At 43.9% G+C, this 24,763-nt stretch overlaps 1 protein-coding gene across 2 annotated transcripts in view; it reads right to left on the reverse strand.

Annotated features, from left to right (window-relative positions):
* Positions 1–284: 284 nt before the first annotated feature.
* LOC141098936 (uncharacterized) overlaps positions 285–24,763 on the reverse strand; it is a 156,130-nt gene continuing 131,651 nt past the window's right edge. For both annotated transcript variants that reach the window (XM_073586954.1, XM_073586953.1), the window contains 4 exons: positions 22,748–22,772; positions 13,040–13,071; positions 3,477–3,757; positions 285–2,108 (listed from right to left, as the gene is read on the reverse strand). In XM_073586954.1, coding sequence (XP_073443055.1) covers positions 3,489–3,757; positions 13,040–13,071; positions 22,748–22,772 — 326 coding nt within the window. In that variant the 3' untranslated portion in view covers positions 285–2,108; positions 3,477–3,488. The remainder of the gene's footprint in view (positions 2,109–3,476; positions 3,758–13,039; positions 13,072–22,747; positions 22,773–24,763) is intronic.

Below are 24,763 nucleotides of genomic sequence, written 5' to 3' on the forward strand. Positions count from 1 at the left end.
TTTCAATGTCACGGGTCATGGCGGCTGGTTAGCGTGTGGGGGGAGGGGGTCCTTGAAGTTGGTGCTAAATTGGTTTTGGGGGATCTGTGGTTATATGGATTCCTCAATGTTATTATCCGTGATTTGGATCTGGTGATTTGGGGGGACTTCCGGCAGTGGTTGGTTGGATCCCCAGGGATTAAGCGGACAGTGTAACCCCGACGGGGTTTTGGTGCTCCCGAGCCAGTGGGGTAACGGCTGGGAGTAATTTATGGCATGTGTTTGTCCACAAAAAGTATTCTTTACGTTTTGGTCACCAGATTTGGAGCTTCAAGGACCCTCCCCAAGGTTGCGATATATTTACAGAATGTTGTACGTTACTTAAATAAAAGGCTGCTGTGGCCATTATATTCCATTTTGGTGTCCTGGTGTTATTTGGGGCTCAAGTGGGTGGGGAATTTCCTGGGAGGTTGGTGGTTGGAGGAGGTAATCCAGCCGCACATCGCCAACTCCAATGTCATGAAGAAAGGAAGAGTACCACAAGTAAACCATATCCCCCTCCAATTCCTCCATATTGCCCTTCTCTTCCCCCATCTCACTGGCTTTTGTTATGAGCAGGCAATAATTTACTACAGTTTATTGGTAATGATAATAATGTTTGTTTTATTTGTAATGAATGTGGTTTGAAAAAAAAAGTTTCCCCCATGAAGTAAAAAATAACACAGTAACCACAACATGCTGTGAGATTTTATTTATCAAGGTACAGTCAGATGCTGCAGTCAGCCTTATGCAGCCAACCCTCTGCCCACCACGATGGCCATCAGCCTGACGTGGGAGGATAAAGCTTCAATCACACTGCTACTACACCTTCACCACACTGTCAGGCCGTACCTTGGGGGTTATAAGCACATGCATACATTTTTTTGCAAATTAACTCTGACTGCACCATTTATCAGAATTGGACTTTCAGAAATCCATGTGCTTGCTGAAGAAACATTCATACATGGAACTGACTTACAGTTGCAAAAATTTTTGGATGAATTTAACCAAAGTTTATATGCAGTTTATAGTGCAGTCAAAACTAGAAAAGAATGAACTCCTTAAACACCATGCACTGTCTTCTGGCAGTGTGAATCCTGAGTTTGCAGCAATGTCTAATGTGGCACAGGGCGGTAGCCATGGGCAAGGTACTTGTTTTGCATGCCTCGGCACGTTAGAGGAAAACGGGGTCCCTGGGTGTGTGTGCGTGGTGGTGTTGCTGTGAAGTCCTTCAGGTTCAGCTGTGCCACGATTTGTGTGGCCCCCGACCCCTTTATCCCCATGATGAGGAAACCAGTCAAATTTTTAAAGCAAAGATCTTTTAACTGACAATCCAACCGGCTGATCTCTGATTTCCTCTTCATGTTCAATTCTTACACAGGCGAAGACAGTGACACCATAACTGTTTGGGAGCTCACGTGTCATAACAAACGCATGAGAACCCCAGGAAAGCGAATGCAGACACCACTGGAATGGCACCAGAAAGGGAAGAGAGTATAAGCTTTTTTTATTTTATCAGGGCAAACATTTATATCAAGAAGGCGTTGTCCTAGTTGTGGACAATTCCTTTTAAGGAATAATATAATGTGCCTCAGAGATGTTTTTCAATTAAAAAAAATCAAAAAGTCCCCCCCCAAAAAAATATAAAAAAGTAATTACTGAATAATAAATGAAAACTTACACATATTGGTTATCCACACAACCGTTATAACCTCAATAATTAAGTTAGCTATTTAGCAAGAATTGTGAAAGTATAAATAGGAAACAATTCCAAAACTCACTTTTTATGTCACAAAAAGCTGAATATAAATTGCACAATAATTTGATATGAGCTCCTAGGAAGTACTGAAAAGTAAAACAATTTATCCCACATAAAACAAAGTCTCATATACGAGTTTAATTTAAAAATATATATATATATTATAGTGGCAGCTCTACATAAAATTACTGAATTGTTATTTCATGTATTTAATAATACAGAGGATTAATAATATTTAACAGAGAAGTTCTGGTCTCATGAAGGAAAATTATTGTATGTACAAAGTCATTCTGCTGTACTTCTTTATGTGTAGATTTTCACACTCTGATTCCTGGTAAAGAAAAAAAATACTGTAAATTCTCATGTGGCAGAATTGTTTTATATTTCCCATTTATCTGGAAAAGCATTCAAAAATTAAGTCCATCTAGTTGTATGGATGATAGTTGTAGATTGAGTGACAGATGTATCCCATGGGGAGAGCACTGCGGTGCATGTAACTCAGGGGCCACAATTCATTAGGACAGCTCATCTCCAGTTCCACTATTTTAGGGAAGCTACTTCAAACTGATGTAAAAATGACAAAACTCGCAACATTTTTGTGCAACATGGAGTCTTTGAGACTATTCAAATTGTTGAACCCTGCATGCCAGTTTTGGTTGATTTCATGTTACTGCTTGGTTTGTTTAGTGTGGTAACTGGTAACAGTTCTGGAAATGAATTAAATGTTACACTTGTATCATAATAATGTGCTAAATTAAAGGTGACACTGGCAGTGGATGTGGTAGAGTGATAGAAGAATAATAAAAAATGAATAAAAATGTGAGTGCCGTAGGCTACAGAAACACCACAGGCATGGCTGGCAGCAACTGTGCCAGCAGTAGTAATACCAAATGCACGTAAAATATAACCTTCTTTGCTTCTCTGGCTAATATTTGGAAAGACATGGTGACAAGTTATTACTTCATCACTTTGCAAACATCTGGCCTGTTCCTGCTGCTTAAAAAAAGGAATAATTTTCAGACTGAATAATAAAAAGTCTTTGTAATTGCTTAATCATTTTGTGAATAGCAAACCTGTTGTGGATCCCAAAAAATTGATTTTTTTTTTCTGTTAGTTTAGAAGCAATTACTTCTTCACATTCAAAACCGTACACCTGTTTAGTTTCCATAAAAAAGGATAATTTTTGGACAACTCATGAAAAAGTTATGAATTCTTCATTTAGCAAAGAGCAAAGCTCCTGATGCTCAAGCAAAGCAGGCAACTGCCCCAAATTGGATAATTTTTATACCATTTATATAATTTCAGTAGACTACAAATTCATAAATTGAGGTGTGTAGTTAAATAATCTTCTGGTTATCACTGGTTACCATCCATTTTAATCTAGCTAGATTGATTTACATCACTTGAACATTATTAAGATTGTTTTCTTGTAGAAAAAAAATTCAAAGACTTGACTGGACTAGTGGCATAAAGAAGGCAGGCAGCCTGCACAATAGTGTATTGGTATTATTAAGAAAAATGGTATTTGCATAGTGTGTATTATTCAGCACCTTGTGTTTGTAATATTGGCAATATAAATGTATGTATAGCGGTAATATGTGGTCTTGGTATAGCTGCAACATTGCTACATGATTTTTTTTATCAGTATCTATTCTAATTGTGAAAGTTCTCCATTATAGAAGACAAAACAGAAACTTACTTGTAATCCTAGCTAAATGGTATTTATGCTCACGACAGAGTAGGCAGTGCATGCATTATCTCCCTCTTCCTTATTTTTTTTTTCTTTTTTGACTACAGCATACTCTCCATCTGCAATATTTGCTTTTACAACAGATTTGGAACAATGATCCCCAGATAAAGTCGTATTTGTGAGCTGAATTTCAGAATATTCAGATTCTTGTGTTGTTCCTGGGTCTTGTGCCAGTGAGTAAATATTGATGAGCATCTCCTCCTTTCTTTCACTAACTGCGTAGGGCGTACCTGTAATAAAATGTATTTCCATTTAACACAAGCATGTAAAAGAAATTACCGTATTTTTCGGACCATAAGACGCACTTTTTTCTCCCAAAATTTTTGGGGAAAGTGGGGTGAGTGTCTTATGGTCGCAATATACTCACTCATGTGGCTGGTGGCGTGTGCGGCGGGGCTCTGTGGTGTGGTGGTGGTGGCAGGCTGTGCTCTGGTGCAGGGGCAGCAGCTCTCTGTTCTCTGTGGGGCTGCTCCGCCGGCATTTCCTCAATCCTCAAAGCCCGGAGGCCCCGCACATCTGTTGCTGCCATGTTGCGGTGGCCGCCGGGAACATGGATACCTGGAAGATGGCCGCCGGTCCAGGGACGGCGCATGCTCAGGTTCAGATCTCATCTCGAGATCTCAGGAGATGAGATCTCGGGATGAGATCTCGTTGCCGAGATTTGAATCTCGTCTCCCGAGATCTTGGGACGAGATCTGATCCTGAGCATGCGCCGTCCCCGGACCGGCTGCCATCTTCCCGGCGTCCATGTTCCCGGAGGCCACCGCAACATGGCAGCAACAGATGTGCTGGGCCTCCGGGCTTTGTTGAAATGCCGGCGGAGCCGCCGCCACTGCATCGGAGCACAACACCCCAGCACAGTGACCCTGCACCAGAGCATAGCAGCACAGTGCCCCTGCTCAGCACCCCAGTACAGCAGCACAGTTCCCCTGCACAACACCCCAGCACAGTGCCCCTGCACCGGAGCACAGCATCACAGTGTCCCTGTTCAGCACCCCAGCACAGCAGCACAGTGCACCTGCACAGCACCCCAACACAGCGCCCCTGCACCAGAGCACAGCTCCCCTGCACCAGAGCACAGTACCCCAGCACAGTGCCCCTGCACAGCAGCACAGTGCCTCAGCACAGCCCCCTTCCCCAGCACAGTGCCTCAGCACAGCCCCCCTGCCCCAGCACAGCACCCCTTCTCCAGCACAGAGCCACCACTGCACCAGCTTGGGATGGGATTTCCTGGAGGCCACGCACCAGCCTGGAACATCGAACGACCCCTGTGACCACTCCTCCACCTGTGCCAGATCCCTTCCCTGGTAAGCTGAATTCGGACTGTAAGATGGACCCCCATTTGACACATTATTATTTTTTTCCCCATTTTCCTTCTGAAAATTTGGGGTGCATCTTATGGTCCAGTGCGTCTTCGGTATATAATTTTTGCATAACATTTGTGTAAGGGAAATCAACACTAAGATGGTGGGAATTTGGATTTATTTTGCTTCTTACATTTTTTTGTCTGCTTTTAAAGATAAAAAAAAACATAGCCCCAATTCATCATCTGTGAAGGGGTTTAAGTCATTTTCCTTATTTGTCTTGTAGTATTAGTTTCCGCTTTAAAGCCAAATTCATCAAAATGGCGCATACAATTCATGGATTTGGTGCAAAATAAAAAAATCGTCCTTTTTCTTGAACCACTTTTGCAACTTTTTACAACAAAAAAAGTGCTGAATTGCAACTTTTAAAAATTGATGAATCAGGGAAAAACATCAGGAATTGCTAGACTCTGCCCACAAAGCGGAAAACAAAAATAAAACATAAGATAGACTTCAAAAAAGGTGCAAATAGAATAATGATTCGGTTCAAACAAAAAAAAGGCACAAAACTAGATAAAAAGCAGATGCAATGGCAATGATGAATAACAGCCCATCTGTTTTATTTGAATTGTAATTTTTATGTGTCATTTTTTTATTTTATTGCATTTTATAAAGAATCTTTCACTGGCTATTTTGAAATCACATAGGGAAATCGACAGAGAGAAGAATGAAAACTAGAACTGCATATCTATTAAATTTAAAGGGAATCTGTCACCTCATTTTGGCACGGTATTTAAATGACCTGTGTCCGGTCCAATGGGCGGTGTTTCGGGTCCTTTCCTCCACCCCTCCTTGGCCGCTGTCCGCAATATTTCTGTGAATTTCCGTACTTGGCCTCCATATTCCGCGCGTGCGCATTGCAAACCTGACTTGCACACGCGCAGTATGCTTTGCCCAACTGCGGGCAAAGCCGAAAAGCATTAGTGCACATATGAACTATGTCCTGGAACACAGCGAAATACTTCCGGGACATAGTTCACTGGAGTATGCAAGTTCATAATCACTTAGAAACAACTATACTAATGTTTTAACTCAGGAAGAGTTCAGAAATCAATATTTTGTGGAATAACCATGATTTTTAATCACAGCTTTCATGCATTTTGGCATGCTTTCCACCAATCTTTCATTCTGCTTTTGGGTGACCTTATGCCACTCCTGGTACAAAAATATAAGCAGTTCTTCTTTGTTTGATGGCTTGTGACTACCGTGTATACTCGTGTATACTTAATTTTACCACAAAAAACTGGGAAAACTTATTGACTCGCGTATAAGCCTAGGGTGGAAAATGCAGCAGCTACTGGTAAATTTAAAAAATAAAATAGATACCAATAAAAGTAAACTTAATTGAGACATCAGTAGGTTAAATGTTTTTGAATATCCATATTGAATCAGGAGCCCCATATAATGCTTCATACAGTTCATGATGGCCCCATAAGATGCTCCATACAAAATGCGCCCCATATAATGCTGCACAAATTTTATGGCCCCATAAGTAGTGTTGAGCATTCCGATACTGCAAATATCAGGTATCGGCCGATATTCGCTGTATCGGAGTTCCGATACCGAGTTCCGATATTTTTACAATATCGAATGCCGGAATCGGAAGTTCCCATAATGCAATGAGCCAGTTGTGTTAGCCATGTTAACTAATGGCATGGCTGTGATTGGCTGCTGAAATGATGTCATCATGATGCGCGGTCTGTGCGGGCCTGCCAGAGTCTGTGCGGGCTGCTGGGGGTCTGTGCGGTCCTGCCGGGGGTCTGTGCGGGCCTGCCGGGGGTCTGTGCGGGCCTGCCGGGGGTCTGTGCGGGCCTGCCGGGGTTCTGTGCGGGCCTGCCGGGGGTCTGTACGGGCTTGCCGGGGGTCTGTGTGGGCCTGCCGGGGGTTGTGTGTGTGTGCAGGCATCGTCCGATGGGACTGCAAGTCCCATCGGGCGATGCCTGCTACAATGACAGTGATTGACACATTAGCCAATGATGGGACAGTAGTAGTCCCATCATCCGGCTAATGTGTTGAATGTAAAAAAAAAAACATACATACTACATACATACTACATATATACAACATTCATACTACATACATACATACTTACTACATACATACTTCATATATACTACATTCATACAACATACATACATACTACATAATACATACTACATACATACTACATAATACATACATACTACATATATACTACATTCATACAACATACATACATTCATATTACATATATACTACATTCATACAACATACATACATACTGCATGCTACATACATACTACATACAGTATATACTACATTCATACACCATACATACATACTACATACTTACAACATACATACATACTACATACAATACATTCATACATTCATACAATACATACATATAGATATACAGTACATATAACATAGAGTACATACTCACCATCACTTGTCACTTTGATCCCCGAAGCCAGTGTCATCTCACTGTAAAAAATATTAAAATAACAAACAACCAATATACTCCCTGATCCACAGAAATCCACAAGTGTCCCACGACGAACCGAGAGGTTACTATAGTTCACTGGTCTCACTTTATTGCAAAATCTGCATGGGAACTTTTTCACACAGCAATGCCAAAAGTGAGACTAGGGACTATTTTTTTACAGTGGTGGAGTAATACAGTGCGGAAGGATATCTACCTCCCGTCATTGCATTCCTGGAGCCCCTAGAGATCAGTCGCATCAGCTGATGCTGCTGTTCTCCACGGGAGATCGTCGTGGGACACTCGTGGATTTCTGCGGATCAGGGAGTATATTGGTTGTTTGTTATTTTAATATTTTTTACTGATAACACTGGCTTCGGGGATCAAAGTGACAAGTGATGGTGAGTATGTACTCTATGTTATATGTACTGTATGTCTATATGTATGTATTGCATGAATATATTGTATGTGGTATGTATGTATGTAGCATGTTTTATGTATGTTGCATGTATGTAGTATGTGCTATGTATGTATGTTGTATGAATGTAGTATATATGTAGTATGTACGTAGTATGTATGTATGTTGTATGAATGTAGTATGTAGTACATATGTATGTTGTATGACTGTAGTATATATGTATTATGTACGTAGTATTTATGTATGTTGTATGAATGTAGTATATATGAAGTATGTATGTAGTAGTATGTAAGTTGTATGAATCTAGTATATATGTAGTATGTATGTAGTATGTATGTATGTTGTATGAATGTAGTATATATGTAGTATGTATGTAGTATGTATGTATGTTGTATGAATGTAGTATATATGAAGTATGTATGTTGTATGAATGTAGTATATATGTAGTATGTATGTTGTATGAATGTAGTATATATGTAGTATGTATGTACTTGTATGAATGTAGTATATATGAAGTATGTATGTAGTATGTAGTATGTATGTATGTTGTATATATGTAGTATGTATGTAGTATGTATGTAGAATGTATGGTTTGTTTTTTTTTACATTCAACACATTAGCCTGATGATGGGACTACTACTGTCCCATCATTGGCTAATGTGTCAATCACTGTCATTGTAGCAGGCATAGCCCGATGGGACTTGTAGTCCCATCGGACGATGCCTGCACACACACACAACCCCCGGCAGGCCCGCTCAGACCCCCGGCAGCCTGCACAGACCCCCGGCAGGCCCGCATAGACCCCCGGCAGCCCGCATAGACCCCCGGCAGGCCCGTACAGACCCCCGGTAGGCCCGCACAGACCCCCGGCAGCCTGCACAGACCCCCGGCAGGCCAGCATAGACTCCCGGCAGGCCCGCACAGACCCCCGGCAGGCCCGCACAGACCCCCGGCAGGCCCGCACAGACCCCCAGCAGGCCCGCACAGACCCCCGAGAGGCCCGTACAGACCCCGCTCGTGCACACGCACAGTCTCTGCCCACGCACCGCCCACACTCTCCCCCCCCCTCCCGAACTGGATGTGCAGGGAAAGAAAGGGTTTATTTTCATTCCGATATTTGTGCCCCATTAACTTGCATGGGTTTCCGGTATCGGAATCGGCGATACCCGATAATTTTGGGGTATCGGTCCGATCCAATCCGGTCCGATATTTCCCGATATCGGAAGGTATCGCTCAACACTACCCATAAGTTGCTACATAGATTATGCCCCATATGCTGCCCCATAAAATGCTGCATAGATTATGCCCCAAAGATGCTCCATAGATTATGCCCCATAAAATGCTCCATAGATTATGCCCCCATAAGATGCTCCATAGATTATACCCCCAGAAGATGCTCCATAGATTATGCCCCATAAGATTCTCCATAGATATATATGCCCCATATTGCTGCTGCCGCTGTTGCTGCAAATGAAAAAAATGATATACTCACCTCTTGTCGCTGGTGGCCAGGTGCCAGTGTTACTGCTGGCTCAGGGCCCCGGCACTTTAGATATTCACCTGTCCCCGGTCCACCGCTGCCGCTCTGTCATCCGGGTCCAATGTCAGTGACTGTTCAGGCAGGGGGCGTGGCGCGCACTAACTATGTCACCGTACCTGTTGTAAGTTCATTTTCCCCTTCACCATTGAGGTCTGATGAACTCCCTCTTCTGGTGAAGGAAGGTAGTGAGGCTGATTACAAAGCACCTGAGCAGAATGATGATGACTGGGTGACTGGGATTGCTGACTGGATATAAGGCAGCCGACGCCCTTCTGCCTTGCGGGTGATTACTCTGAGGGATTCTTGGAGACCAGTCTGATTCCTGCTCCTCAGAAGCTAAGTTTTCTGCTCTACTTTTTGCATTTGTGTTTTGGTTTTGTTTTGCCTTGTTTTTCTGGATTTCTGCCTTTCCCTGCTGGGTGAGCTGAATTCCTTTTTGCTCTGCCTTCAGATAATACCTGAGTACTGATATAGTCTTTTTGAAGCCTAGCGTCTTCAGGGCTTTTTTCCCTATCAGTTTGTTGGCTCTTGTTTTTGAGATGGTTTTGGCAGATTGCAGACAGCAGCTTTTCTATTCTGTCCTATTTAGTTAGCTTGGGCCCCATCATTTGCTCAGCCTATCTTTCTATCTGTGTGAGTGTTTTTTCATCTTGCTTCACCATCATTATATGTTGGGAGCTGCCTATTGCTTTGGGGTCTGCTCTGGGGAAGTTTAGATTTCCCTTTCTGTCTTTAGGCTATGTAGTTCTCCGGCTGTGATCGAGGGGTCTATGGCACCGTAGGAACCCCCCACGGCTACTGCTAGTTGTTGTTAGGTTCAGGGGTCTGCAATCCGATAGCTGCCAACTTCTCTGGTTTTCTGGGCTTAGCTAGTATTTCTGTTTTTGCCTCCTACGGTGACTCATTCATAACAGAATCACCAGCAAGGCAGAAGGGCGTCGGCTGCCTTATATCCAGTCAGCAATCCCAGTCACCCAGTCATCATCATTCTGCTCAGGTGCTTTGTAATCAGCCTCACTACCTTCCTTCACCAGAAGAGGGAGTTCATCAGACCTCAATGGTGAAGGGGAAAATGAACTCACAACAGTAAAACAGCTTTTGAGGAGCAGGAATAAGACTGGTCTCCAAGAATCCCTCAGAGTAATCACCCGCAAGGCAGAAGGGCGTCGGCTGCCTTATATCCAGTCAGCAATCCCAGTCATCCAGTCATCATCATTCTGCTCAGGTGCTTTGTAATCAGCCTCACTACCTTCCTTCACCAGAAGAGGGAGTTCATCAGACCTCAATGGTGAAGGGGAAAATGAACTCACAACACGTACCCTCTGACCTGAACATCACAGCCAGAGGATTGGAGGACAGAGCGGCCGCAGCGGTGGACCGGGGACAGGTGAATATTGCTTATACTTACCCACTTCCTGGTGCGGTCTCTGCAGCCCCCTTGCTTCTCCTACGGTCTCATGCTCCTTCCTTCAGCGGTCACGTGGTACCACTCATTAAAGTCATAAATATGCGTATATTCATGACTTTAATGAGCGGTACCAAGTGACCGCTGAAGGAGGGAGCCTGAGACTGTAGGAGAAGCAGGGGGTTGCAGAGACCGCGCCAGGGGGGTAAGTATGATCTGACACTACCGCACCCCCTCCCTCGCCGACCCCCTGGCGTATATGACTCGCGTATAAGCCGAGAGGGGAACTTTCAGCCTAAAAAATGGGCTGAAAATCTCGGCTTATACGCGAGTATATACGGTATTTATCTTCCTCTTGATTACATTCCAGAAGTTTTCAATGGGGTTTAGGTCTGGAGATTGGTCTGGCCATGACAAGGATATGATGTGGTGATCCTTTATCCACACATTGATTGACCTAGTTGTGTGGTATGGCGCAATGTTCTTCTGGAAAAACCAGTCCTCAGAGTGGGGGAACATTGCCTGAGTAGAAGGAATCAACTGTTTTTCCAGGATAACCTTGTATGCGGCTTGACTCATACGTCCCTCGCAAAGATTAACCTGCCCAATTCCAGCCTTGCTGAATCATCCCCAGTTCATCATTGATCCGCCACCACATTTCACAGTGGGTGCAAGACACTGTAGCTTGTACTCCTCTCCAGGTCTCCCTCTAACCATTAGACGACCAGGTGTTAGGAAAAGCTGAACATTAGACTCATCAGAGAAGATTACCTTACTCCAGTCCTCTATGGTCAAATCCTTATGGTCTTTGGCAAACTTCAGCCTGGCTCTCCTTTGCTTCTCATTGATGAAAGGCTTTTGTCTAGTTTTACATGACTTGAGTCCTGCCTCTAGGAGCCTGTTACAAACTGTTCTTGCCGTGCACTTCACCCCAGCTGCCATTTCCCATTCCTTTTGTAGGTCACTTGATGTCATCCTGCGGTTATTTGACATTAAAATAAGATGACGGTCATCCCAGTCAGTGGAGAGTCGTTTTCGGCCTCTGCCGGTCTGTAGCTTTGTTGTCCCCAATGTCTGCTGCTTGACCTTGTTGTAATGGACTGCTGTCTTAGAAATTTTAAGGATGGAGGCAACATGATGCTCACTGTATCCCTCTGCTAGAGCAGCCAGTATTTAGCCCTTCTTTTCTTCACTCAAGGCTTTTCTTTTCAACTCCTTTGGCATGGCTAAAAGTTATTTTTTCATTCCTATTACTTTTGGGATATTACTAGCACTTGTTTTGCCATCTAGCTTGTCCTATTGCAAGAGGATTGTGAACACAACAGCAGGATTTTTCATACTTTCCTTAAATAAGATTTGGTTCAGGTGGTCACCTAATCAGAAGCACACTAGGGAGAATGAGGTGTACTCTGGTTGGAATTCAACTGACACTGGAATGGAATGGCTGTCAGACATGTAGAGAAGCTGATTTTTATAAAACTGTGCAGTGGTCTCTTAATTTTTGCCAGAGCTGTATGTGTGATTTATCTACAGTACAAGTTTAATGAACTAAGCTTTATTAACCAAAAACATAGCAAAACCTTGCTGAGTTTTTTGCACTTTCTCATTGCTTTCTGTGGATGAAAAAATGTTACCAAAATGCTGCAAAAACAGTAAAAGAATTAAAACCAAAGCAAAAAAGCGTGTGTATGAGATTTATGAATTATCATAGCTATTACTGGTACTGTAAAATGCAGCTTGTTACTTTCATAAAAAAGTAGCAAAATGCTGGATGTGAACATGGCCTAACTCATACTATTAGCAACAAGTCTTGGTTACCTCTTCATTCCTGTCAGCTACTCTCCGAAGTCTCTTGGAAGTTTTGACACCCCCCTTACAATATCAAACATTTTGCCTAGCTGATACAGGGTTAAAGGGATTTATCATTGTTCAAAAAAATAGGCCATGGATACAACCCCGATGGATAGAGCTCCATTAAATCCAATATGGGTCTCCCTGGAGGTCTATGCCAGCTCTGGCAGTAATGCCTGCTCCATTCAGAAATCAGAGCACCACAGCAGTCTCTTATTGGCTGCAGCTGTCAAGTGACTAGAAGACCAGGTCATCAGCCTGCGTCACCTCAGTTGAGGTGCTAGAAGTTAATTATACAACCGTTTTTTATGTTAAGCGCATTCATGCCTTACAATTATTTGTTTTCTATAATCGACAACTCCTTTAAGCATAACAATAGACTTCAATATTGCGCTACTACAATTTTTTAAATTGTTTATTGATTTGATCACATTTATTCTCTATATTTCTAAATTCTAAAAATTACTTACATTCATATTCATCTGAAGGGCCAATAGGAGAACTGGCAAAAAAAGAAAAATAGAGATTAAACTTTAAGATGCCAGATAAGTTATGAACATTCATGTGATACTGACCAGTGCCCAAAATTATAGAAATAAAAAATTTGGATTTGTGTAGTGCTCTGCGCTCACCATTCAATGTGTAGTGGCTGTGGCGCATCGCAGCTCTGTTCAATGTGTTTACATCTGGCTGCCACCTACTCAGTGGGGGGTACCTGGTGTCAGACACCCCCTAATCTGATATTAATGACCTATCTTAACTCCGTCCTGCATTATGACATGAATAAATGTCCTGGGCAGTAGTGAGTAAGTGTGGAGGGGGTTGAAGAGCAGAGCTTCTTCAATGGAAGTCTTCAAACAGAGGCTGGACAGACATCTAACTGGGATGATTTAGCGAATCCTGCTTTGAGCAGGGGGTTGGACCAGATGGCCCAGGAGGTCCCTTCCAACTCTACGATTCTATATGTGGTAGATGCTGTCATCTGTGCATCTGTGTCTAATAACCACGGTTGGAGTTGTTGGTGCATGCCTACACCAGCTCCCATCTGCACCTCAACAGTTCAATTGATGGATACTGATGGGTTACCATGAAGCCGTACTGTACTACTTTGTTAACTCAGTATTTAGTACAAGCTATCAAATGAACACAGGAACAAAATAATGTAAAGGAAAAATAGTTTTAAAAAATGTAAAAAATATAAAAATGAACTGCCCTTTGTACCACTAGCAATAAAGGAAAAAGAATATTTGATATTGCCATCCATGTCGGATGTCTGACCTATCAAAATATTAAATTAAGCAACATATATGGTAAACACTGTAAAAAACAAAGAAAAACATCAGAACTGCAGGTGTTTTTTACCTCACTTCCATTAAAAAAATGAAATAAAAGGCAATGAAAAGGTGGCATGTGCCCCAAATATGTATCAATAACAATGACCTTGCAAAAGATAAGCCCTCATGCAGACCCATCAACAGAAAAATAAAAATGTTAGAGATCTCAAAAATCTTAAAATGAAGCGAATAAAAATAAAATTTGTTACAAAATTCTAAAGAATTACATAATTTACATAGAAAAAGAAAATCTATCGCCATAATTGAACTGACCTGGTCAATCATGTTTCACAGTAATTTTTATTGTACAGTGAGCATCATAAAACAATACCGAAAAAAAACATTGCTAAAATTGTATTTTTTTACCATTTCATTTACATTTCATTACATTGTATGGCAAAATGAATGATGTCATTCATACAAGTTCTCCCGCAAAGAAACAAGTTCTCATACTATGTTAGCAAAAAATGAAAATGGTATAATTCTTGGAGAAAGGTTAGGAAAAAGAAAAGCACAAAACTAAATAACGTACTGGTCCTTAAAGGGATAAGGATAGATCATCAATATCTCATTACAGAAAAACTCAAGTTCCTGCATGATTACATGACTCACTTCCTCCTTTTTAATGATGCAAGAAGTGTTTTTTCATTTTTTGTAACTAGGAACAAAGTGTAGAGGTATTTCAAAAGAGAAATCTAATGGTCTCTGAGATGATCAACGTCTAATATATTCACAGAATTATTATGACAAAACAGCCTAAAAATTTATCATTTGCTTAATAACCCTGAGCAGCCTTCACCAGGCACATGCTAATGGGTTCTTCTGTATGCATTCATAAAAAAAATGTGTTACGGTACTTCACCTCTCCCTGACGCCTCACATTTGAGTAAATGCAACTACTATATAAAGTGATTAAGACATAGGGACAACCCAATTTATAGTATAAATACAAACAATATAAATATAGATCCTCTTAACGTGTAAGTAATGATATCTGCTAATATGTTGTCCAGTCCAAATCGATAAGTCTGCAAGGGGACCAGGAACAAGTAATAGCATACAGCAGTCCGTTTTTGAGAAAACACCGAACAAAACCCAGATAACTACAGTTTCTTTGAGCTGGAGTTGTTGGTGCTCGTCTGGGCCATGACCGAGAAGTTTGCCGAATACCTCAATGGACTTGAGTTCTTGGTTCAGCTTGACAATAAATAATTGGCCCAGACCCAAGATGATGAACCTGTAATCCGGATGATCAAGGGCTGGGCTTCAGGGATGGCTCTGGCCAAATTATCCTCATATGGCTGGAAGATTCTGCATTAGTGAGAAAGATGGTGTAATGAACCGGACAGTGTATTTGCTGTCAGAGAGAGAAAATAAGTGGCAAGTTGTGATTCCTAGCAGCCTAGCTGGAAGTATGACTAAAGAGGGCCATGAGAAAACTGCCCATTTTAGTCAAGAGAAAACATAAATGGATTCAATGATTTGTTTAATGTCCACATATGGAGCAGATCGTCAGAAAAGTCTGCCAGCAATGCAGAGCTTGTAAGCTGGTGAGGACACCGGAGCAGAGGGCACCGACTCACGTCATCCAGTCAACTGCACCCCTGGAGATCTTGATGATTGATTATCTACTGGTCAGGCCTGTCACAGGAGGGCTACAGTACTGTTTAGTGATGGATCACTTTTCAAAGCTTGCGGTGGCAGTACCAATCTAAGATCAAACTGCAGATGGCTAGGGTCATGTGTAGTCACTTCATTCAGGTATATGAGGACAATTCACTATGACCAAAAAGCATGCTTTCAAAGAAAAGTCATGGAAAAGATCTATGAAAGCTACGGGATTCATAGGTCCTGAACAACACCATATTACCCACAGGGAAAAGGCGCCAGTGATCGATTTAATCAAATACTGCTGCGGATGCTCCGAACCCTGGAGGGAGACAAGAAATTGAGGTGGACAGCTTATTTGTCCGAACTGATCTGGGCCTACAATAACTGACTGCATAGCACTACTGGTTACACTCCCTCCATGTTACTATTTGGACAGTGGGGAAGAGAAGTGTCCAAACTTAATTTGAGTACTGCAACTCAAGAAAAACGGCACTTTCCAAACTCATTGGTGCAGAAGCATTGAATCAGATTGAAAACTATTCACCAGTTGGTAGGAGACAAGCAACAAAAACAGTTACCCCATGACTGTGTTTCAGTCCAAACTGAACAGTTCACACCTGGGGACAGAGTGCAGGTCTGCATAAAGACTACCATAGGAAAGTTGGAATTCGCTGGGAGTCAGAACCCTATAAGATATTGAGGCAGGTAATCCCAAATGGACCAGCGTATGATGTGAAGCGAGAAGACGGATCCAGTCTGGTGACTACATTGGAACATGCTTTGCCCATGTTGTTCCATCAACACCCCTGAGACAACCTCGGTCTGAGTTCAGCAGGAATAGCAGAACCCCAGTGGAAGATAACAGTGACGACGAATGTAGGACTGTACTGGTCTTGCCGAGCTCTACAGATAGAAAAGCTCTGGAAACCAAACTAGAGCTTCAAATACAGAGGGAGAGAAAGGTTGAGGGCCCTGTAGAGTCTTTGGATCATTCTGGTTTGTGTAGGATGGGGTATCCCACTGCAGGCATCCCTCCACAAAGTTACCTCCAAAACAACAACAAGTGGGGCCATGAAGGGGTTAATTGATATGCACCCTAAGTTCATGGAATTGTAAAAAATTAATCATTTATGTAAACTCAAAAATAAAAAAGATATGGCTCTGGGAAACTTAAAACAAAATACTACATCTTGAAAGCCTAAAAAATAAAAGGTATATTGCAATTAGGTGTTCAGGCTTCTTTTTTGTTGAATTGTTATAGGAATAGAAAAATTGAACTCCTAAAAGAAATGCATCTGTGGCGCCCCTGAGGCTCAGTCGCCACAGAGGTACTGCACCTTCTCCTAAGGTGTAGTGCCCCACCATCCAGGTAAGGTGGGAACTCCTTTCCACGCTCCAACACCTGCACCCTACACACACACAGGGTAGTTCTGCACAGCCACAAGCGGCTCTGTACTTAGAGAGTAGCAGAGCACCTTTAGTGGTTCCCTGCTTGGAACACTGGACATGCTGGGAGGTGGGTGGAGTAAAGACATTTAAAAGATTGGGAAAGTGTAGGATTAGGGGTCAGTCCGTCTGGAGTCAGATAGAAGGTCGGCGGAGTAGTAAGACACTCCGGGAGGAGTGAGAATCTCTGGAAGAAGGGATGGAGGAAGGAGTGCTGCAGCTGCCTCAGTGACCTGAGCCAGCTGGCACGGGAAAGGAGAGAAAGGAGAAAGACATAGAACTGTAACCTAAGTTTCCCTAAGAAGTACGAGTCAAGTACGGAATTAAGGAGTAGAGAACAGAGAGGAGACGTGGGTTGGAAGAGGAACCCTGCCTATAGGTTCTCAGCGCAAGGCCGGGGCACGGTCCCCGAGGTTGTATGGACACTTATGGTTCTGCAGCAGACACCGGTGGAGTAGTTGGCTGTAAATGCACTACTCCCATCTAAGACTTGGGGCACAACAGCATCTGTATAGAGAGTCGGGACTCAGGAGAAGGAAGTCCCCGAAGCAGGCTACAGCTGTCTGCCATACGAGTAGAGAACACAGGAACATCTGTAAGGAGGAACTCCAGCGTAACTTAGTGCTAGGAGATCTTCACACATAAAGGCGCAATAGAGGAGACATTCAGAAAGGTACATGTTGGCGGAGTGTTGGAGAGGAGCCTTTCATCTTGCCTGGGGGTTGACTGAGTCCCTGACCCTGAGGACACAGCAAGGAGGCAGGCACCTGTGTGCCCTACTGACTGTGAGTAAAGCGTTGGAACTACAGACCCTGGTGTCCTCCATTCATTCTCGCGCCTACACCCTCAGCACCACTACATCTTGGTACGCTCCTACACTGCTTGCGCCTCTCCTCATCTATTAATACTACACTGCCCTGGGGCTACAGCTTCACCTGTGGGGAGCTACACCATCTATGCTGCAACACACCACCAGCCCCAGAGGATCTGCATGCAGCATTGGCCTAACGTCCCACTTGCCGACCACCACGGGTGGCGTCACAAACTATTACACTACAAACCACAACCGCCATTGTTTTGGGCGCCCAGGGCCTCGGACCGGGTCACCGCTGCTGTGACACCTCTCACTGACACCAGCCCGGTACCGAGTTCCCCACGGCCCTGGGAGGGCGACCCAACTTGGCGTCACGAACAGGATGACGAGACCCAATGCCATTGGGTTCTGTGCGCCTGAAATTTGTTGGACTTTACACTTTTGAAAATGTGCAGACGACCTGATTTGATAGACTGTAAAATGGACATTAGAAATGGCCGCTGGCGAGGAGAAGAAGGGCGTGAAGAGATGGGAGGTCCTAGTAAAAGACCACGAAGAGTCTTGGGCCTCCCCTGCCTAAATTACTATGTGACAGCAACATGGCCCACCCCCCGAGGGGTTCGTATACTGGCTTGGTATGGAGGCACTGGAAGAAGATGCCGCCCCCGAAAGGAGGGGCAGAAGAAGCCAGTGGTGGTAAAGGGGCCGAGGCAGGAAGGAGAACGCCAGAACGCCATGATGGAAAGAGAAGAGAAGACAGAAGAATGGGGGGATGAGAAGCCACTCGCTCCCAGACCGCCCCTGCAGAGGCTGCGACCGCTGATACACCCTCAGCAGCGGCCACCACCACCTCATAATCGATATTGTCATTGGATGAGTCCTGTCCGGAGGAGACATATGAGGGCTCTGGAGCAGAATGGAGGGCCGGGACCGCATCCCCGTTTGGACCGAGGGCGGTTGCCCCGGCCTCCACTGACGATCCCGGCTGAGACCGGTCTTACCCCTGCCCGAATTCAGCTGCAGTCCATCCCATCAACAACTCTGGGAGTTGCGGCAGCCGCCGTCCATCACCAGGTACCGGAGCCGGAACCGCAGCTGGAAGCGCCAGGTGAGATTACCACTCCAGGTCTGACCCTAGCTTTGGGAGCGGAGCCCACGAATAGGAATGGCCCAATTGACCTCCGCCGACCACCCCTTACTGCGGTGCCGCTAGCTGAGGTCCCAATGGACACTGAAGAATCAGATCCCGAGGAAATAGCGGCAGCGCCGGCTGAATCACCGACAGCAGCAGCAGCGGTGCCATCGGTGGTAGCGGATAGGCTGTCCCCACCGGCAGTGAACGTTTCCATGGCCCTGTCCATTACCCCAACTAGTCCCAATCTCACCCTTTGGGAGGCAGAGTACATGCGCTTGGCAAGTAACCAGCAACAGGATGAGGACATTCCCAGTACCACATCTGGTAGCAGTTCCAGTACAGCTTCCAGAACCCCAGGAGGAGATCAACAGTAAAAATCTCGCTACCCAGGAGGGTCCATTTGCACCGTTGTGCCTTTTTGTTTGCATCATGGTTTTGTTTTTCTTAGAGTTGCCCTGTTTTACTGGCAGCCTTTACATTTGAACTGAGCGATCATGAACTTGGAGTGATCCAAAAACTTTGTTGTAAATAGTTGTGCCTCTTAAGGTGCCCTCTCTTGGTTTTACATAAAGACACTTTGCAAAGATGATGTCTACCACAAGGGACACTGCAAGAAATCCCGGCTGGGAGCAGTGTTCAGCACTTACAAGAATTTTTGAATGTTTTATTGTGAAGTATTTGATAATGTGTCTTATGATAGCTTTTACATAGAATTAGGAATGCTTTAAGGAAGAAATGAGAGATTTGAATAAAGAGTTGGAAATGCAAATGATGATTGTCACTCAGAGTAAAAGAGAAGAGTAGAGAATGTGCACTAGAGATGAGTAAGAAATGTGCAGATGCAGAGTACTGAAGTGATAGTGAGTAACAGATGATAGCACTTTGAATTAAGAATTGTGTGAAGAATTGCACCTTTGATTTAGCTAGATGGTTAATTAAGAATTGTTTGCAACGTTTAAGGACAGTGCCTCTCATATTGGGAAGTTTAGTATAAGAAATGTTTATTTAGCATTATAAAATTTTTGTATGTTCCTGTACTGTCAACTTTGTTTACCTTGCAGCCCGCGGATGTGCTGTGTTTAACGTAGGGGTATGTGGTGCCCCTGAGGCTCAGTCGCCACAGAGGTACTGCACCTTCTCCTAACGTGTAGTGCCCCACCATCCAGGTAAGTTGGGAACTCCTCTCCATGCTCCAACACCCGCACCCCACACACACACAGGGTAGTTCTGCACAGCCACAAGTGGCTCTGTACTTAGAGAGTAGCAGAGCACTTTTGGTGGTTCCCTGCTTGGAACACTGGACATGCTGGGAGGTGGGTGGAGTTAAGACATATAAAAGATTAGGAAAGTGTAGGATTAGGGGTCAGTCCGTCTGGAGTCAGATAGAAGGTCGGCGGAGTAGTAGGACACTCTGGGAGAAATGAGGATCCCTGGAAGAAGGGATGGAGGAAGGAGTGCTGCAGCTGCCTCAGTGACCTGAGCCAGCTGGCATGGGAAAGGAGAGAAAGGAGAAAGACAGAACTGTAACCTAAGTTTCCCTAAGAAAGAGAGTCAAGTACGGAACGAAGGAGTAGTGAACAGAGAGGAGACGTGGGTTGGAAGAGGAACCCTGCCTATAGGTTCTTAGCGCAAGGCCAGGGCCCTGTCCCCGAGGTTGTATAGACAATTATGGTTCTGCAGCAGACACCGGAGGAGTAGTTGGCTGTAAATGCACTACTCCCATCTAAGACTTGGGGCACAACAGCATCTGTATAGTACGCCGGGACTCAGGAGAAGGGAGTCCCCGAAGCAGGTTACAGCTGTCTGCCATACGAGTAGAGAACACAGGAACATCTGTAAGGAGGAACTCCAGCGTAACTTAGTGCTAGGAGATCTTCACACATAAAGGCGCAATAGAGGAGACGTTCAGAAAGGTACATGTTGGAGAGGAGCCTTTCATCTTGCCTGGGGGTTGACTGAGTCCCTGACCCGGAGGACACAGCACGGAGGCAGGCACCTGTGTGCCCTACTGACTGTGAGTAAAGCGTTGGAACTACAGACCCTGGTGTCCTCCATTCATTATCGCGCCTACACCCTCAGCACCACTACATCTGGGTACGCTCCTACACTGCCTGCGCCTCTCCTCATCTATTAATACTACACTGTCCTGGGGCTACAGATTCTCCTGTGGGGAGCTACACCATCTATGCTGCAACACACCACCAGCCCCAGAGGATCTGCATGCAGCGTCGGCCTAACATCCCACTTGCCGAACACCATGGGTGGCGTCACGAACTATTACACTACAAACCGCAACCGCCATTGATTTGGGTGCCCAGGGCCACGGACCGGGTCACCGCTGCTGTGACACCTCCCACTGACACTGGCCCGGTACCGAGTTCCCCACGGCCCTGGGAGGGCGACCCACATCTGTCACATGACAGAGACAAATGGTGATGGACAGAACTAATTGAATATAATCAGGTCTTTTTTCGGTTCTGTTAGGGTGTCTATCTTTAAATGTACAGCACATTGCACCTGTCCAGTTATTGTGATCAAACTTTCGACTACACAAGTGTGAACCTATCCTGAGCATTGAACTTTAGAGTGGGCTTTTTGAGTCAGGTCTACTCATGGGCCCTAGGCACCCCAGTCCGACACTGCCAGTCCTGCTGAAGATACAAATGATTACAGTCCCAATCCCCACAATTTTAAGCGTGTCCTGAAAACGCATTTATTCAGACTGGCCTATCGCCTCAACACATTAACCTAATCTATCCCTGTGTGGCAGAGCCAAAAGTCTTACCATAACCAGGTTCCCCGCATCATTCTCCCACATGCTTTATGCATCCATTAGCCCTCTGTGTCTGTACTGTCACACACCTAACATTATGGCTGGTCCATACAATCAGGGCAACTGTTACCACCCACCTTTCGTTTCTACCTCTTTCCTCATAGACTGTAAGCTTGCGAGCAGGGCCCTCTTTCCTCTTGGTATTTGCTATAATCTACTGTATGTGATTATTGTTATGCTGTAATGTCTATTGTCTGTACAAATCCCCTCTGAAATGTAAAGTGCTGCGGAATATGTCGGCGCTATAAAAATAAAATTTATTATTATTATTATTATTATTATTACAGTACAGTTACAGATAGTGACTTACAGCTGACTTTCTTTCTCGCTCTATGGTTAGCCTTTTTCTGGTTACAATTTATAGGTGCATGCTACAGCATGTCATTTTTTTCTGGAGTCTCCGTAAACTAACCAGTAAAGGCTACCCAAACAGCTGTGAGTGGTTATTAGCAGCCTGGAGACTTTTGGGGATTTTGATCCCTTTCGCAGATTATTAACATCAGCCCACAGCCGTGGGCTTTCCCTCTGCTGGTTTTAAAAATTACGCTGGAGCTCATACCATTTTTTTTAATTTATTTATTTTACACATGATGTACACAGTGGGTGCTGAATACAACGCCTATCATTGGCACCTGGTCGTATTGAGCTCAGGGAGACCAGGTGACATTGATCCAAGCAGTCTTCAAAACCCAGATCCTGGAAACAGTGCAAATGCCACTTTTTCCTCAGGTGCCGGTACATGTCACACTGATGACATACAAAAGTCATCCATGCGTCGTCAGTGTGCAACTGTGCAGGACGTTTTGCGGCCCATTTGGCTGATAAAAAAACGGACATGTCAGTGTGTTTTTCCCAAGGTCACACAGTCCATAGAAACACACTGACATGTGAAAACTGTCACCACATGTACCAGAGATACTGGATTGTGAAGGAGACCTAAGAAATATTTAGCACCTTAGTCTTTATTGTTAGTTTACATGTTATATAAATGAAATAATACATCACCTTCTGTTCATCTTTGTCTGTTTGCCTACCGAGAAAAAGTAGAAGTTATTAGCATCCCAAGTTCTTCAATTTACCCATATGTTACATGGATTTTTAGGATTTTAAGTTAAAAAAAATAAAGATAAATGTGCGTTTTTAGGGTAGAGCTGAGAACAAATGTTATGCTTTGCCTAAAGTGGCATAGGCTCTTTGCACACCGCGGTCTTGCCCATGTTCACTGGTCCCATCGGGCCTTGCATTCGAACCCCCCCGCAAGACAGGATTCGGGCAAATGGACTATCATGAAGCTGACAGAGTCAACAAGTGCTCTGTTAAGCATGATTTTTGGGCATATATGACTATAGTAGGCGGACACTAAAACATAGTAGACTCCCATTTTGCCTGGGGTTTGGATTCAAGTCATGACTGGACCAACGAATGTGGGAGAAAACGCAATGTGAAAGGAGTCATAGGTATAAGTGATGCAGAGGTAGCAGTTGGTCCATGAAAAGTGAGGAGTCCATAACAAATGTTGCAAGTTAAAGGAGTTGTCTGGTCAAAAATGGCAAATCTGCAGTCTTTCTATGTGGCTGCAGACTTGTGAATCCTCACATAGAGCGTATTGCGCTCTGTGAGGTTTCTCCGGTGTCAGCGCCTAGAATACCAGTCAAGTGTCCACAAGTATGCGATATGTATACTCCCGGCCAGAATCAGACTAGATTTTTTTCCGGCGCACTCAATGCAAGTGTATTCATCGAGGCCATAACAGTCAGGTTCTGGCCAGTATGCATATCGCATACTTGTGGCCACGAGAACACCATTCCTGGCGCTGACACCCGAGAATCCTTTCAGCGTGCAGTACGTGCACTGGGATGAGTCACATCAGCAGTCACATAGAGCCTTAGAGCCTCTGATGTCATCTTTGTCAGTGAATATTATATATAGGAGAGGAAATCTGTAGTGTAATTAGCTCCAGACGAAAAAACTATGGTGTTCACCGATATTTTCTGTACATTACTAGAGAGGTGTCCTTCCGTACCTTTACTCTTGACTCTACATATCCCATGATGAGTGATGTGATATGACCAGTTTTTTAAAAACAAAAAATGTGATAATTTGATGTTCTATCACAGACCTGGGATAAGTGTAGCCAGTCGGCCACTTATGGCTCTTTGGCTGTTCTGAAAGAAGGTGAGGCCAAATTACACTTAGAGCAATGGAGCCGTATACACAGTGCAGTGCAGATTAGTAGCAGTTTTGTAAAGGCCACCAGGATCGATGGGAACCCTGTATTCCCGTCAACAGGAAAGAGGTAAGTAACAGCATAGTTCATGATTGACAAATGGAGTCCTTAATTATATAGTAGCAGCAATACATGACTGTACAAACCAATCACAACAACTTGTAATGAATGAACATAGTCCTAACAAAAATCATACTCATGTAATGCTGGAAAACAAGTGTCTGGGAAAGTGCATTGAACCGATTGGCCATGTTCGGGTTGCACCAAGAATATCAGTAGAATATCTGAATAAATGACAATTTCTGACAAATGCATGAACAGATTTGGATACTACAGGTATGATGTTTATTATGGTTATGTTCCTGACAATGTGCTGTACTTGGTTTGAACAGTCATTTTCTACAGACTGACTTTCTTTATTAACATTCATGAAAATGGATGGCTGCACGTATATGTACTTGAATTTTGAGATTTTTTACATTTGTGCTGTTTCTAAAGCATAATATATATCCATTCATTAATCATCCATCTCCCTTACGGTATATCATCCAGCCTACATACTTATACATCTAACATACATCTTAAAGTGGTATTCTGCAGTCACTCTGATTGTCAACTTATGATAATGTGCAATGCGCGCACAGTCATGATTCCCCTTTACACACTCATGTGGGAGGGAAGTCACTTGACTCATGTATGTAATTTGCTTACTTGTGGTCACTTGCTGACTTCTCTCAATAGGAGAAAATTGTCTAGTTGGCACATGACCGCAAGTGTACAAAGGGCACAAAGTG

Source organism: Dendrobates tinctorius, unplaced genomic scaffold (assembly GCF_039654945.1).
Source record: "Dendrobates tinctorius isolate UK_male_01 unplaced genomic scaffold, ASM3965494v1 ptg000097l, whole genome shotgun sequence".
Lineage (NCBI taxonomy): Eukaryota > Metazoa > Chordata > Amphibia > Anura > Dendrobatidae > Dendrobates > Dendrobates tinctorius.